Source organism: Apteryx mantelli, chromosome 8 (assembly GCF_036417845.1).
Source record: "Apteryx mantelli isolate bAptMan1 chromosome 8, bAptMan1.hap1, whole genome shotgun sequence".
In the NCBI taxonomy this organism is placed as follows: domain Eukaryota; kingdom Metazoa; phylum Chordata; class Aves; order Apterygiformes; family Apterygidae; genus Apteryx; species Apteryx mantelli.
Window position 1 is genome coordinate 8263253 of NC_089985.1, and position 15867 is coordinate 8279119.

The following is a 15867-nucleotide window of genomic DNA, read 5'->3' on the forward strand; positions in this document are numbered from 1 at the left end:
AGAAAATACTGCTCTTTGCTTGAATAGCTGTTTATTAAGAAGTAAGCCACAAGACAAAATTACACATTAAAGGTTGTATATACCTTTAAAAGGTTCTCATGTAAAGAGCCTGCTGCATTAGGGCTTGTCTAAACACATTAGCAGCAGCATCCACCATCACATTTTGTTTACTTGCTTTACAGTACCAAAAGCCTTACCGATGAAGGTTTTCCCTGGTTCAGAGATTTCTACTGTGCAAAAAAACAATTCCAGCTCCAGTGTTTAATTTCACAGCAGGTCTTGCCTTTGCTTCTACCTCTTTGTTGCAACAGATTATCATCACCGCGCAGCTAAACGATAAATACTACACCCAGTGTGGCAGGACACTGCTGATTTTAACGCGTGGGTACTATCGCATGGGGTTGCGCCTCCCTGCATTCTAGCACGAGGCGCGACCGATTCACGGAATGACTTGCACTTGGTTTCCTGTGGCTGTAGCTCTCCTCCGACTTTAAGCCAGCTTCAATTCAGGCTGCTGCCAAAAGAAATAGCACTGTCGCCCTGACCACTCCTTCCCGCCATCGCCGTTTCACCAATACCGGCATTTACGAGCTGTGCGGTGAACCAGAAGGGAACGGATGTGGCTGAAAGTTAAGCCGACCAAGAACAGCCAGAACCCTGCCTTTCCAGATCACCTCAAACCTCGTTTTCAGACCACATTATCACCTGCAATTTTTTTTTCTTCCTAAGAAGGCATGCTTTGGCAAAGCACCTTTTAAAACACTGCCAAAGTATACAGTATGCCCCCTTTCCTTTCTTCTTCTATTATAACGATCATCATCACATGCTTACCTAGAACAGAAAGATCAAACTCCTTCCTCGCCTCTCCTGCGGCATTCGTCACCACACAAGTATACTGTCCTTCATCTCCTACGCTTGTGTGCGTGAGACGGAGCGTCCTGCCTCCTGAGGGGAAAGCCACAAAATACACAGTCGTTAGGGTCCCGCTCCCAGCAAAATGCTCCCAAATTGTCTGTGTTACCTCCCATTTTTTTATGTTTCGGTTAAATTTACAGGTTTTTTCCTCTCTAATGTGCTTTGTTTTGTTGAAGAAGCAGTAGGAGACACTGACGGACCCTGCTCGTGGCCCCGTCATTTCTGTCTGTCTGTCCTCAGCTCCGCAGGGCTTTCAGATCTGTGCTCACTGCTGCTCGTGCTCTTCTTTCTATCAAAGTCAGTAACTGAATTACCATAGTCCCAAATCACCCTGATATAGCCCTTCCTCTTTCCCCTTGAATTACGTTCAAGGGAACTTTGAAGGATTCAAACGTTTGTCCAGAATCTCTGGAGAAAGTCAGACACCGACTGGAGCGATCTCTGGAAAACTCCTGACACATCTACTGAGTTCATGCAGAGTAAATCCAGCCTGCTCCAGACAGGTCCGTGGAACTGCACGTGTACGTGTTGGCGTACAGCGCACACCTCATGCACTGGAGCAGTGCTGACGCTTTGGATGAAGCAGGTGCTGTGTTTGCAACGCACAGGATTTGTGCACACACTTCTAGCCAGGAAACTGGGACAGAATACAGAATGCCTCAAACAGGAGGATTTCACTTACACGAGTACTTTGCTATAGCTGGGATCTAGATGACTACACAGAAAGAAAAAAAAGCCTCATCAGATATATAGAAATATATGCATGTGTGTGTGTGTGTAGGTATGTATATGTAAGTATACATAAAAATAAGTATATTTTTATATACATGGGCACACACACCCCTATAAAGATATTTCCATGTGCACAGATAAGGAATAAAATGCCACTTCTCTCTCCTAGCATTTATATTAATTGTGCCACCAGCAGTAACAGCAGGTGACAACAGTACCGGTCCACCTGCAGTGTTGTAGAAAAACAATTTCCTCATAACCCTCTAGCAGAGCAGTTGTCAGCACACAGTTGCACAGGCATGTTAGTTTAAAGGCGAGAAGGTCTGCAAGTATGGTTGGCCAAAGGACCAAGAATCTCCTCACTTTTCCCTAGCAGAGTATCTTCTCTTTGCTTCCTTTTTGGCAGAGAAGAGCAAAACAAAATATCAACGAGCAGTTAAGTATAAAAACAAATCGGATGACCATCCTTTAGCCTTCTTCCACTTCCTCACTAGCAGGTCTCACATTAGCAATCATTACCACACAGTACACCACATCTGAACTGTGCATCTCCTGCCTGTAGATATCCACAGAGTCTCATTATTGGGCTATATCCCAGAAATTTATGTTTCTGGTCACGTGCTTTGAAGAAAGAAACTGCTAACCTGCTCCTGGATGTGCCTCGGCCCAAGGAATCACACCTGCTGCAGGGAGCACTATGAGATTCAGGAGGGCTCAGTTCCCACAGCCTTGCATCACCCTGATCCTTTCTGCCATCCACACCCTGAGCAAAGCCAAGTAAGAATCAAAATGAAGCAGACATCTGCCTGCAAGAGACTGTATAACCTCCTATGAGATCACCTATTTGCAGAGCAGGAGCTGCAGCGCTGAGGCAGGAGACGACTCTCTACATTTAGCTAAAACTTAATACAAGCCTCTATCCTTCCTAAAGCTAGCAAGCAGCTTAGCGCACAGTTGTGAGGATGGCAGACGTGCTATGGTGGAGCTTTTTCTTTTTTGTAAAGCATCAGGATGGAGCATCATCAACAGGAAACACAAGCATAGTATCCAAGTTAATAGACATCAAAGTTGCCAGCAGTGTGTCCACACATTTAAATCATCTGCAATGCCAAGTATGTTTTCAATCAACAGTACCGAAATGTTGCTTTGGCAAAGTATCTTACCTTTTAAATACTAGCTGAAGGGTTTTGTTTGTTTGTTGCTTGCTTTTTTTAAAAAAAGCATCTGTACAAGCACAAACAAAATCCCAAATGCCAAATTGGTCATAGTTCACTACTGCAATGTGTAGGTTTTTTTTGAAGAACTGCAGAAAAGCACAGAGTTTGCTGGAAAAAAAGGCACCGAGTTCTGGCCTGTTTCCCCCACTCCCATTGCGCTAACTGAATTCAGAGACAATAAGTATCTTTTTGTGCCTCACCCTTCCCAAGCCTGCAATCAGGGTGGTGAGAGTAGTGTGGGTGTAGAAATCAACAGCCAGAAGAGAAACCATCATCCCCCCAAAAAATTATTTTTGTAGGTGGCAACTTCACACAAAAAGGAATGCAGACCAAGACAGATTTATATCAGATAATAATCAAGACAGCCACTCCTTCTTCCACGTGCCACACGTCAGAGTGGGAAAACACAAAACAGGACTACCTGTAACGTTAAAAGCTACACTGATGAAAAAACTCCTCCCAAATTCCAGCTGCAAATCCTGGCTTAGCTGAGCTTCTCAACACACTAGTTCCATTTGCCCCTCTCATGGTTTTCTCACGTTCATGATGTTGGATGACTTGGCTCTGCATGCCTACGGCAAAGTATCAGAAACTTCACCAAAACAGATTCTCACGAGAGTCCCTCTCTGCTCTGAGTGGCAAAGAAACATCTCAGTCCTAACTGGGTGCTTAATTACTTTGACACAGTCCAAAGAGCTGATTCCCAAACAAATAAAGCCAATGCAACACCTATTGCCTGCTTGGTACATATCTCCCATTTGCAGTCTCAAGGGTTGCTAACTCGATTTCCTATTGCAAACACAAAGTTTTACCATGACGGCAGCTGCCTGTCGAGCACTCTCCCTTCCCTGCAGCACTGGAGGACTGTGGTTTACAGGACCATATACTGAGCCCTTCCCATTTTGGACACCTCTATCAATTACTGCTGACCTGAAAGGCATCTGAACTAGTTCTTTGTAGGTGACTCCAGTCTGGAAGCCAAGATCTTTGATGAACAGGATCTGTTTCTCTGCCTGCCTATCATAAGTCTCCCTAGATCTGCTGAATTTCGCACTATTCTTGCCAATGAACTACGAACTAGTTTACATTAGCTATTTATCAGACACTCCAGGCAACCCGATTCCATTTGCTGAAGAGCTTGGTACTGGATAACGCTTTCTTTCTTCTCCTTGTCTTTACTGATCATTGAATCAAACTTTCACTCATGTAAAATGCCTGCTCTGTAGATGCAGAGCGCCCTTCACTAACATCCCTTTAAAAAAACAACAAAAAAACCCCCAAACCTCCTACAGCTTAAATGTGTCTTGCACCTGAGAGGATCCTCACGGAGCTGTTGGCAGTGACAGGCCATCCGTTCTTGAGCCACGTTATTGAGGGCAGGGGAATTCCTGAAGCTTCGCAAGTCAGGGAGACGGGATTTTTCTCCACGATGCTGATGTTTTCAGGCATCCGCAAGTCGCCAGCGATGCTTGGGGGGACTACAGAACAAACAGAAAGAAAAACCACGCTTCAAACCAAATAAAAATTACTTCTTGTCTCAAAACATTCTGTCATCCAAAGAATAACTCACTGAACTTAAGATAGGCCTGATAAGTGAGGAGCTACAAAACTGAGACATTTATTACATTAACAACAAACTTTTATTGTGGAACTGCAAGGAAAAATTAAAAGCATCACAAAGCCAGAAAGCAAAAGTATCTTAGAATTAATTCTTTCAGTACTATTAACTTTATTTTATGGCTTAAGATCCCTAACGAATTACAGTTTATGATAGCTCTGTCCACTCCACATTAACTGTAATTTCCAATATCCAATAAAACACTAAGGAAAATTGCAACACTGACAGAATTACACACTTTTTCTAATGGAGAGAACAACTCCTTTCACAGATCAAAATAACGACAACAAATTTATTTTTGGCTTTTCTTTCCTAGCAGGAATAATTCCATTTTGGAAACAGTTCTGCAGTTCATACAACAAAACAGAAAGCCTGCGTTTCTATAATTGACTGAAATCCGCTGGCCTCTGAGCAGACTGAGGAGGTTTGAAGTTTCTTTTTAATACTCAGAAGTTTAATAATAAAGTGCAGCAAATATTCCAAGTAAAAAGAGGAAAAAAAAATTAAAGGAATTGCTGTGTAATTTTGGCCTCTTGTTTTCAATGGAGTTCCTCTGTTTATTTTCATCCTAACCTGTGTTCTTCTCTCCCCCACCATTCCTGATGGCTGTTCAACCCTTCCCACTCTAAGACTGCAGGGCAAGCCCTGACCACTATAGCCCCCACCATACAGAGCTACTCATACGCCTCTGGGATACAGTGGGATTTGCAGAAGAATCCTGTCACTAAACCCCTATAATCCGCTCTCCCGGTTCGGTGGTACAGTGACTCCTGAACGCCCCATTCCTTCTTGGCTTTACCCTTTCAAAACACAAATATTCAGTGTTTGATGAAGGGTGAAAAATCATAGGCAAGAGAAGTCCCACTCTGAATCAAAGTGGCTGTAACAACGTGATGCCGTAATAAACGCCATCAAGTCCAATGACTGAAAAGCCTTATAGCTAGGGGCACCATCTTCAAAATATTCTGAGAGGGCAAAAATGAGAGAATTTGATGATTAGGTACCGACTATCCTCGGGCAGCTGTGTTCAAGTAGGGGCCGATAGCAGGGCGTTCTTGGTTAAACCTTGATTTCTATCTCCCGCAATGGAATATTCCACACCACGACACTCAGCCCAGCATTAAATAACACTATACCATATCCTGGTCGTCCTCTCTTGGGAGACGGAGCAGCTGGGGGATTCATACTAAAAGGGACAGCATTAAGAGTTTAGGAGCTATAAAAAGGGACTTGGATTTTTACAATACATTTGCAATTCAAATTGCACCATGTAGAAAGCCTGGGATAGATATAACTGGGATATTTAACTACACAACTATTTTTTCAAATGTCCTTGGGTGAACTAAAAGGCCTAACTTGTTTCTGCTACGCCTGCTCCATTTTTCTAACACACTCACCGTGAACGTTTAAGTCATATTTTCTGTCAGACAGCCCCGCCACATTGACAGCAACGCAGACATAGCGGCCAGTGTCTGACACCAGGGCATTTTTCAGTTGGAGAAAATGACCATCACGAAGTATTTCTAAGTCCCTTCCACTGACCAAGGGACGGCCATCCTTCATCCACGTTACTGCTGGTTCTGGAATACCCTGAACCTCGCACTCCAAGGAAATTTCACTTCCCTGGGTGACAACAACTTCCGATGGGTGGCTACCACTGTTTAATATAGTTGGGCGAACTGTGAAAGAAAAAGAAACAGAAGTCAAATAGATGCCACATTTCAGGATCTTCACCGGTATCTGAACAGAACAACAACCAAATTTGTCAGATCAGCGTTTTACTAAAAGACCAGTTACTGTGCATTACTTCTGGCAACTCAGCTAGGGGCACTCTGCAGTTCATAACGTTTGCCATGGGGCTGCAAAAAGACAGACAGACTTCCCTCCATCCCAGTAACGTACAAGTACTTTTTTAACATAGCTTATAGGCAATTTTAAAAAAGCAAACATGAGACAAATTAAAATAAAAAAGACTTCCTGAAATTCTGTCAATTCATAGAGATTCCTGAGATTTTTGCTTTCATGGGATTATTTAAAAATACTTCCTATCATTCCTGACTGAAACGCAGGATTAGCAGTAAAACTGGAAAATCTGAGCCTGACTAGCTGTCATCACTACTAAAGTTTGGAGGCAGGAAACCTCATACTACGTGAAAGCGTCGCACCCCTGTGACCATCTGTGGTCAAATGCACTTTCAACACGTATGTGCAGTATCTTGGTCAAACTCCAACTCCAACTTGTCCAAATTGTCATTACTCATCACTCTCCTCTAAGTCCCCTGCAATTGTCCCACAGCCAGACTCTTGAAAACCTTGCAGCTTAACATCACTATACTGGTAACTCTTTGATAACGTAACTCTGTATCAGACTGGTGAACTACGAACAGAACATTTCACAGTAACCTACCGTATACTTGCAACCTGTATTCTTTCTTTGCGTTTCCAGCCACGTTTGAAGCCATACAAGTGTAAGACGCCGTATCAGACTTTTCAGCAATCGAAATCTGTAGCTGCCTGCCTCCGGACAGTACCCTCACTCTTCCTGAAAGGTCAGCCACCAGCGGGGAGCCTGCAAGAGACAGTCTTTCAGCTAAAAACACAGGGAATGGTAATGAGCTTGCTCAGGTGGTCCACTGGCTCTTTTAGAAATTCCTGAGATGCACAGTTGTCACTGCGAGAACGGCTGTATCGGAGCTTTCCTGCACATCAGAAACTTCATGCTAGCAGATTCTGAGGATTTTTCATGTCAGCTGGCAACTTCGAGACATACAGCAGCCTTGCCTGAGCTAAAGCACAGTAACTCCCACCAGGTTTACATCCATCCAAAGTCTCAGACACTTCCACTGAGCAGCAAATTCAATATTTTCAGCAGAATTGCACATATACTTTGCAACGGTCTCACCCAGCACAGCCAGTGCAGTACCTCTTAAAAGCACATAAATTAGTCTACACACCTGGACCATCTGAGTGTTTTATATCCCATAGCACATGTGCATACCCTTCCAGCCAGGAAATCCTCACCAGAAATATGAGAGTCATAGCTCAGCAAAATAATACTATATTCTCTCAGCAGAATTCTCAAACTTCAAGACCTAAGATCAGGCACCTCTGTTCACCTTTAGAAACCACGGGGACACTTCATGACCAAAAAAGAATGCATCTCCCACCGAAAATTCTTACAAGCTGAGTTTTCATTTCCCACTTACATCTTTCAAAATCTTCTCTATGAATGAATGTACTGTATTTCAAAGATGCTGAAGAATTGAATTATTTAGCAACATTCAAATTTGCACAGCTTTCTAACTGCCTTTCTAGACATTCAAATAGTTTCATTTTAGTTTCTGCCATTTAAGTGTATACACTTTGGCTTTGCTGCACATTACCGGAACATCCCACATTGTGCCTTTTTTGCTTCCATGAGACAGGCTTTAAAAAGAACTTGATAAACTTTATATTCCCAGAAGATTTCATATAGTGGAAAAGTGCTTTGTAATTAAAACCTGCTCTTTCCACAAGAGAAAATTAATTAAGCTAGGCGCAAAGCACACTGAATTGTGGCCTACAGAAAAACACAGAGAGATAAATAAGACTGATTAAAACCACAAGAATTACCATACTGGAAGAGTTTGGTATCTTACTTTGTCTAATCCTCTGTCTCTGACGGTGTCCATGCTTAAGAGAAGGTGTTAAAAATAGCTACTTTGCTGTACTGAATCCTAAGAAGATATTTTTCAATGATTACTTTAACCCCTAAAGCAAAAAGGTGTGCATACTACTCTAAATATTAAGTCAAGATGAGAGGAAAGTTCAGTAAAGTCCAAAAGGCAATTACTACAACTAGACGCAGCCTCACCACTTGGCACTGTGCCACGGCTGCAAATTTTAAAGAACCTAGAGGACACATCTATGTCAGGCAGAGGATCACAGAGGTCCCCAACTCCGCACCACAGTATTTCGCGACTCACAGCCATGCCGCTGGGGACACTCAAATAAGTCTAGATGCAGTTTTTCTGCACTGTAGTAAATAAGCATATTTGGAGGGAATAAGTGCTTCACTAGTATGTATAAACTGTCCATTTTTAAGTCAGCTCAGGAATCTCTGCACCGTGCTTCCCTTGCACACCTTTAGGAATAATGAGACCCAAGCCAAGCAGAGGTCAGTTAGAGAGAAGGGAATAATCTACTACTGTTGTTCAAGCTACTTAGTACTGGGATCATTTAAATATCTGCACGCCTGGACTCCTTGGAAAATGCTATCTAAAATGACCACAGGAAAAAGTAAAAAACTGCAAGGTCAAAATTACTGCATTTGTTTTATAAAATGGACAACAGATGGTAACTCACCGTTCTTTTTCCAGGTAAGGCTGGGTGGTGGGATGCCACTGGACTCACATATCAGGCTGATCAGGCTCCCTTCAATTACTGTCAGTTGAGAGACGTCATCTGAGCCATAGATACTCGGTGGCACTGAAAAGAAATACCAAATAAATTCATCATTTGAAATAAAATGGTATCAGCCAACAGCAAGAGCCTGTTGAGCCTTGTGCAAATTGGTCCCCATGTGCACTGAAGGAATTACAAGGACTGCATTCGCTTCCCAGAGATGTGAACCAGACCCCGGGCAGGGAATACCATACTTAGGAATGACTACAGCCACCCTGCCAGCCGCTGAGATGCGGTGTAGGCATAGGCTGCATTTAGGGCTGGCTTCTGAATGGGCTTCACGCTACAAAGCAGTTTCTACGTGTTATGTGAACTGGCTCTAAGAGACTGCCTTAGCTCATAAACCCACAGATACCATCATTAGTCTGAAAATGACTTTTAAAATTCAGCCACAGTTTTTCCTCTGAGTATCTCCTACAGCAAGGCCGTGCCCGGTGGCTGCATCCCACCCTCAGGATCCCATCTTTTCGATCATCCCGCTGTAGCGGAGCACCAGCTCTGTTCAGCAACTATGTGACTGTAAAGCAGCCGCAGGGAAAAGGGACCGCTCTCTTTTCTCTCTGATTCTCGAGGTATTAAACAACACTGTTTCCACCACCAGGGAAGGGATAATTGCCTTCCTGAAGTGGGGGAACCATTTTCTTTAGATTAGAATAGCGTAGGTAATACTTGAAAACAGACCAAAAAAAGCACTGGAGAACGCAGGCTGAAATCAGAGACGAAAAGCTCACTAGTGAATAACTTATCCAGCACATTTCCAACGCACATGACAGTAGAGCGTTTTTCCTTCTGAAACTTCAGGCGAGCTCTTCATTAAGCAGCAAACAGACGCATGGGTTTCGGGAAGCCTGCCTGCAAAGGTTTTTATGGGACTGTACTGGTTTCAACCTTTTAGTTGTTCTGCTTCTAATCAAAAAGTTTGTGCCATTCTCTAAGGAGGCGCATCTTACATTTAACACATGGGCTTATTCTCCTAGTTTCTGGAACCAGAGCGAGCTCTCAGGATCGCACCGATCCTCAGAAGGATACATTTCCTGGATCGAAAATTTAAAAATATGGCAGGCAGGACTTCTGCTCCCTGGGTGTAAACACAGACTATAATTCTAAACAGTTATCCACAGATGACTTCCACAGGAAACTTTTGGTTTCTATTAAGCTCGTTCCATCCAAGCTGCTAACTAGCAAAGAATTATTCCTTCTCTCCAAACACTACTGGTCTCGCTGCACAAAACAACAAATCCAGATCTCTCCAGCACCAAAAGTTCTTTGCAACAGTACAAGTCTTCCAGATCTGGGTGCGGGGCTAGAGGAGGGAGAAATTAGGGAGATGAAGATGAAATGTTCAGTAAACGGGCGCATACGCTTTGGCATGGGAAAGTCACATGGTCTAGTATGATACTACAGCATCCACCCCCATGTCAACACTGGAAGAGCTTCTTTTGAGTAAGTAATGACACAGTTCTCAACTAAAAGCTCATTATTACAAAACCTGTTAGCTGATTCCAGTTGAATCCATCTCTGATTTCAAAGCAGTAAATTAATTTGCAACAGTAGAAAAAGGCATATTTCAATATGTATATGACTTAGTGCCGATAACTTTGCCAAGTAAATAAAAGCCATTTTACCTAGCTTTTATTTATCTGACTTCCCATGCTTCAGCAATTAAAAATGCTGGAGGTTAGTAGGTTACTCTAAATGGTATTAGAGTGCACAAATAGGAGTTATGAATATAAAATCGATTAGTTACAGCTCTAAACTATCATCAGGTATGCAAACCCAACCTGACAAAGGCCTAGGAAGTTGCTGGTATTCATTTAGAAGCAAACGGAAGTCATTTGGAAAATGTGTACGCTTTCTTGGGAATGTTAAATTACGGCAAATATAATAATGTCTCTCTGCATGAACCTCAGAAATTAAATGTTTATGAAATACAGAGGGTTCGAGTGTCTCACATCATAGCTTCACTTTGAGCTCTCTTCCCATACTTGGAATAATCTTAGTAAATCTTACCCCAAACATTGACATTATAGTTCTTTTCAGTTTTCCCAGCAACATTCGTCGCCTCACAAGTGTAACGGCCAGTGTCCTGTACTTGAGCTCCTTCAATCTAGAAAGGAAATGAAAACTCTGGATTTTTCTTCTCACGCTGTTATAAACGAATGTTACAGGGAGAGGCTGCTCAGTTTTCAACTTTTATTTTCACCTCTATCTCCTTAAATATTAACAATACAGTACTACTGCAAAATCTGTACTTAACCACGTACGTGTCTGGACGTCCTTCCGTCCTCATCCATCACTCTTTTGCACCAGAAGGCCTAATGCTATCCAGTCTCTAAAGCAGATCTAGTGCCTTCATGATGGATCTGCTCCCCAGGGAGTAATCACCACAGAAGCCCAACGACCTCGTTTACCTTCAGCACGCTGCCGTCTTCAGCGATGCTGAGACCTGGCTTCTTCAGCAAGGGTCGTCCATCCTTGAGCCACGTCAGCACGGGCGGCGGCACAGCGTTGCTCTGGCAGAGCAGCTCCACCGCGTGGCTCATGAGCACAGAGACGTTCTGCTCCTCGCCCATTATGTTCGGTGGAACTAGAGCAATAAATCAAAACAAGGAATCCTTGGGCATCGCAGACTCCCCGGAATAAGACATACTGCGGGGGTCAATATTCTTCATTTAACAAAAGGAGAATGGCACCTTTTTCACGCACAACTTAAGTCTCCTTCACATCACAGAAAGCAGCAGAACCATTCTGGTGCTTACAGAATATCCTTTACACGACATGTATGCTAATGTAGTATCAGCTATAGAGAAATCGTGTAGATAAGCCAAGATTAGTGGAAAAACATTTGAAATATATTTAGGAAAAAAAAACAACAGTAAATAGAGAATGGGGAAGTACATCCCAGCTAAAAAGACAAAAAAAAAAAATCAAGCTATTGAGTCAAAAGGTTCACAAGACAACTAGTTGATCCAGAAGCTGAAAAAATCTTTAACTCTTCCAGACAGTGACAAGGTGACTGATACTTTGAAGAGAAATTTGTCCAGAGATGGCCAAATGCATGCATTCTTACACAGGTTCAGTCATCCGCATGAGTTAATGACTTAATTATCATTAAGTCATAAGCTACTATTACATTATTGTCTATTTGTTTTGTGTGGTATCCGCTAGATAGTTATTGCAATAGTTGGGACTGAACACTATATGTACATTTGCACGACAGTTTTGGTGATAACCTCATTTTCACACATTTCCAAGATTCCTGGAGTGGAAAAATCAGCTTTTGGAATGAAAGTTTCTCTGTAGAAAACAAATGCTTTCAGAGAGTTAAACTGAAGTCTATTAGCTGTTCTGAAAATAAGAAAATGTACACTTTTTTCCCTCACTTTAAATATTATCTCTTTTTTCACAGTCAGAAAAACAAAGCAACTGAAAAGTGATTGAGAACAAAACCTTAGAACATGGCAAGTAAGTGGTATTCCCGGGGGTTTGTGGCTAGAAGAGGCTAAATTAAAAGCAGGTCAATGCCCAGCAGCTGTCTGCCACCCACACCTTTGCCTCGGGATTCACCACCAAACTGCGGGCCCTTTGGGAACCGCATGCTCTCCTGCGGTCGGCTGCAATTTTCTGAGATGCCCTAGGCGGCTTTGTGCCATCGCCAGCACATGATCACATGGAGAATTCTGAAGTGCCAGTGGGACAGAATTTGGGAGTGTTTCTCATACACACCGCAGGAAGCTCGGTGGCTTAGCTGACATCACCGACAGAGGGAACCACAGCAAACTGCAGAGAGCTGGTGCTGGTCTTACTGGGCTGCTGCGGTTGGATCAAGAAGAGGCTTCTTGGTCATGCCCTTAATGACATATATTTTCTTAAATCCTTAAAGCAACCCATTAAAGGTTCCCTTTCCTTTCTTCACATTAAAAAAAAAAAAAAAGCAAGCACATTTATAATAAACTCTTAATATTAATACAACATTAGGTTTTCAACAAGTTTTACAAAATCAAAACTCTTCTAGCAACAATTACTTGGTCTGGCTGCTCATATCCAGTTGGATTTTTACGCTTGGCATGTACTAATTCAGTTTGCACAACAAAAAATTTAACACAGCCAAATACAAGAACCTTTATTGTCACATTTCCTTCACTTTTTAGCTTTGCAATCCATTACTCCAGAAATTGTGTGTCTGATTGGACAAAACATGGGGGTAAGAAGGAGGGAAACAGCTGGATTGCCTCTGAGAAGTATTCCAGGCTTCACTTTGAACAAAAAGATATTGAATTAATTAGCACATGTGAGATTATAAATGTCCCAAAGCAGTACTCAGTATACCAACAGTATGGCTCTCAAGAAGCCCTGAAAAATAACACTAACAATATAGCTTTGTTTTGTTTGCAGAGGAAGTACTTAGCAGAGCAGCTGATTTCAGAGTTTGGAAATAATTTAGGGAAAAGTCTGGTCTCTGTGGATAAGAAATATAGTAACTAAAAAAAAAATCTGTTTATCTTACTTTCTTTGTAGAATTCACAAAAGGCCTAGGTTCTTTATGACTGCTGTGGAACTGAAAATTGGAAGCTGACCCATTACTGCAGAAGGCAAATTTATTTCCGATTATTTTTCCACCAATTGTTTTTCCTCTCAAATGAACTGAACTGCGTTCAAAAGGAAACTGAGTTTATGAAACATAGAAAGACAGACAGTAAAGAGTTTGTTTTTGAAGGAACAAAGCTTAAAATTAATCTAATTACGCTCATGGTAACTATACGTGACCTAGACTGTTCCATCTTCTAGACTGGCCCAGCACATTGCACATTTCTAACCGCCCCAGCAACAGCAGCATTCCTAATTATTTTCCTCCTGCGACTTCTTAATTAGACTACCCCTACGAGGTTAGTCCTAGGAGTGGTATTACTTTTTGATTCAAGATGAGGCAGCTGCAGCTGAGTTCAACCCTGGCCAGCTTCTATTGCAATAGTAATTTTAAACGTACACAACCTACAACCAACTTGTTTAATTTTATCTAGATAAAAGGGACAGAGGTTCCAGAAAATAAAAAAGAAAGAGTAAGTAGGTCCACGCTACTTCTACAGTTATGTGTACATACACACCTGTCCTCAGACTCCCAAGGTACCATGAGATCCCTTGCTCTACACCTAAAACACTATGCCCATTTTAACCTGGAGTGTATTACACCAGAGTCCTGCCTTTCTAAATGGCAACTTGCAGATGAAAAGTCACCTGCATTGAGAGTATCCTAACCGTGCTGCATTTACAAGGAAGTCAGTTCTGAAAGCCAGACTTGAAAACAAATAATCTCACCAGCTGTCCCTATTCGCCTTAGAAACCATCCAAACATCTAACTTTGCTTGCATGATTTTCCAGAGTTCTGCTTACAGTTGCCATAAAGCTGGAGACTGGCAGACTGAAAACAGTTTTTTCCCCATTGATCTACTGAATGCAAAAGCAAAACCACAAAGATTTTTCAATTCCAAAAGCCTCTCTCCACATCTGGTGCCATAAGATTTCTAAAACAAATAGCAGTTCATCATTTATCCTCATTTCACTGGTGTACAAAACCACTCAGTTGTCCAGGGAAACTGCAAATTTGCTACCAGCAAGCTCCCTGGCGTTCCTCCTGGCAGTACGTCACGCTCGTTGGTATCTGTACATCACCAACGACCTCTAAGAATGCAATACGAAAGAGCATCTAAGACAAGTTACAAGAAATCAGGAGGAAAGACAAATTGTACGCGAGTTCAGTCAAAAAGACTTTGGATCTAACTGCTTGACCTCATTTGGAAAACTGATGCAAGTACAATACAGAGATCCCTGTCCGGCTTCTTGGAGGGGATGGAATTGATTGTGTGGGCTCAGTACAGCTCTGTGCTCATCACTTCAATACCTACCATTTATAAATGTGCTTTTATGTATGAACCTTTTATAAATTCATGGTTGTAGTTACATTTGTTCCAGGATAGACAGAGGAATACATATATAACATACCTACTTTTTTACGTATATATATATATGCATATATGCGTGTGTGCGTGCATACATATACATATGTATACATACATATATATGCACCTCCTCATCACCTGGCCTTTTATTATGGTTTGGAATGGCTTTTCTTCAACAGTTGGTCAAGATCTGGGCTATTTTGCATTTAATTAATATTCTGTAAACAGTTTGACATTAAAAATATAGAAATCTGCCAGAAAATCTCACCGTAAACTCTGAGATCAATCTCTCTTTGACTCTCGCCTGCGGCATTCACTGCAACACACGTGTATTTTCCTGTGTCGCTGATCTGAACACTAGTCAATGCCAGGACGCGGCCCCCAGAGAGAACCTGCAACAGAAACAGGACACATTCAGAATACATGCCTCAATTTAAAACAGAGAGAACTATGTCTTGTTTGAAAGCAAAATATTTGTTCTCCCATTGCTTACCACCATCTCTCTTTTCTCTACACTCTTCCTTGCACTCAACTGTTGCCTTTTGATCAATATTTTGCAAAAGCAGAAGTCTAACTTTAGGCAAATCCATAGGGAACTGTTCGAATTTAAAAGTCTTTGCAGGGTCTGGTCCTTCTTTTCCCTCTTACCAGTTTCAAATCTTCCATTACACCTTCTGTCTGTGCCCAGAGTTATCCCTATATTACATAAAACCCTCCCTCCCTCTTTTCAGATCTTAAAATTAACTTTCAAAAAGGAATCATGCCCTCTCCTTTGAACTCAGAAATATCTCGTTACATCAGGGTTGGTTTGGGGGTTTTCTGAATTACTATTTTATGTCCTATTTTGTCCTGAAAAATATTGCTGTTGAGGGAGGTAAGACACACGTCGTGGTATATCCTCACATATTACCGTGTTAATGAAGGAATCGTATGTGTTGGAGGAGGGGGAGCTCTTTTTTTCGTTGTTGTTGTTATCAATGCCATG

At 42.0% G+C, this 15867-nt stretch overlaps 1 protein-coding gene across 1 annotated transcript in view; it reads right to left on the reverse strand.

The window, feature by feature from the left end:
- Positions 1 to 15867, reverse strand: part of HMCN1 (hemicentin 1) — a 187794-nt gene that overhangs the window by 65332 nt on the left and 106595 nt on the right. The window contains exons 40-47 of the mRNA XM_067300619.1: positions 15151 to 15274; positions 11337 to 11512; positions 10936 to 11032; positions 8827 to 8949; positions 6890 to 7051; positions 5880 to 6161; positions 4175 to 4342; positions 832 to 945 (exon numbers count right to left, since the gene is read on the reverse strand). Of these exons, the coding sequence (XP_067156720.1) occupies positions 832 to 945; positions 4175 to 4342; positions 5880 to 6161; positions 6890 to 7051; positions 8827 to 8949; positions 10936 to 11032; positions 11337 to 11512; positions 15151 to 15274 (1246 nt within the window). The remainder of the gene's footprint in view (positions 1 to 831; positions 946 to 4174; positions 4343 to 5879; positions 6162 to 6889; positions 7052 to 8826; positions 8950 to 10935; positions 11033 to 11336; positions 11513 to 15150; positions 15275 to 15867) is intronic.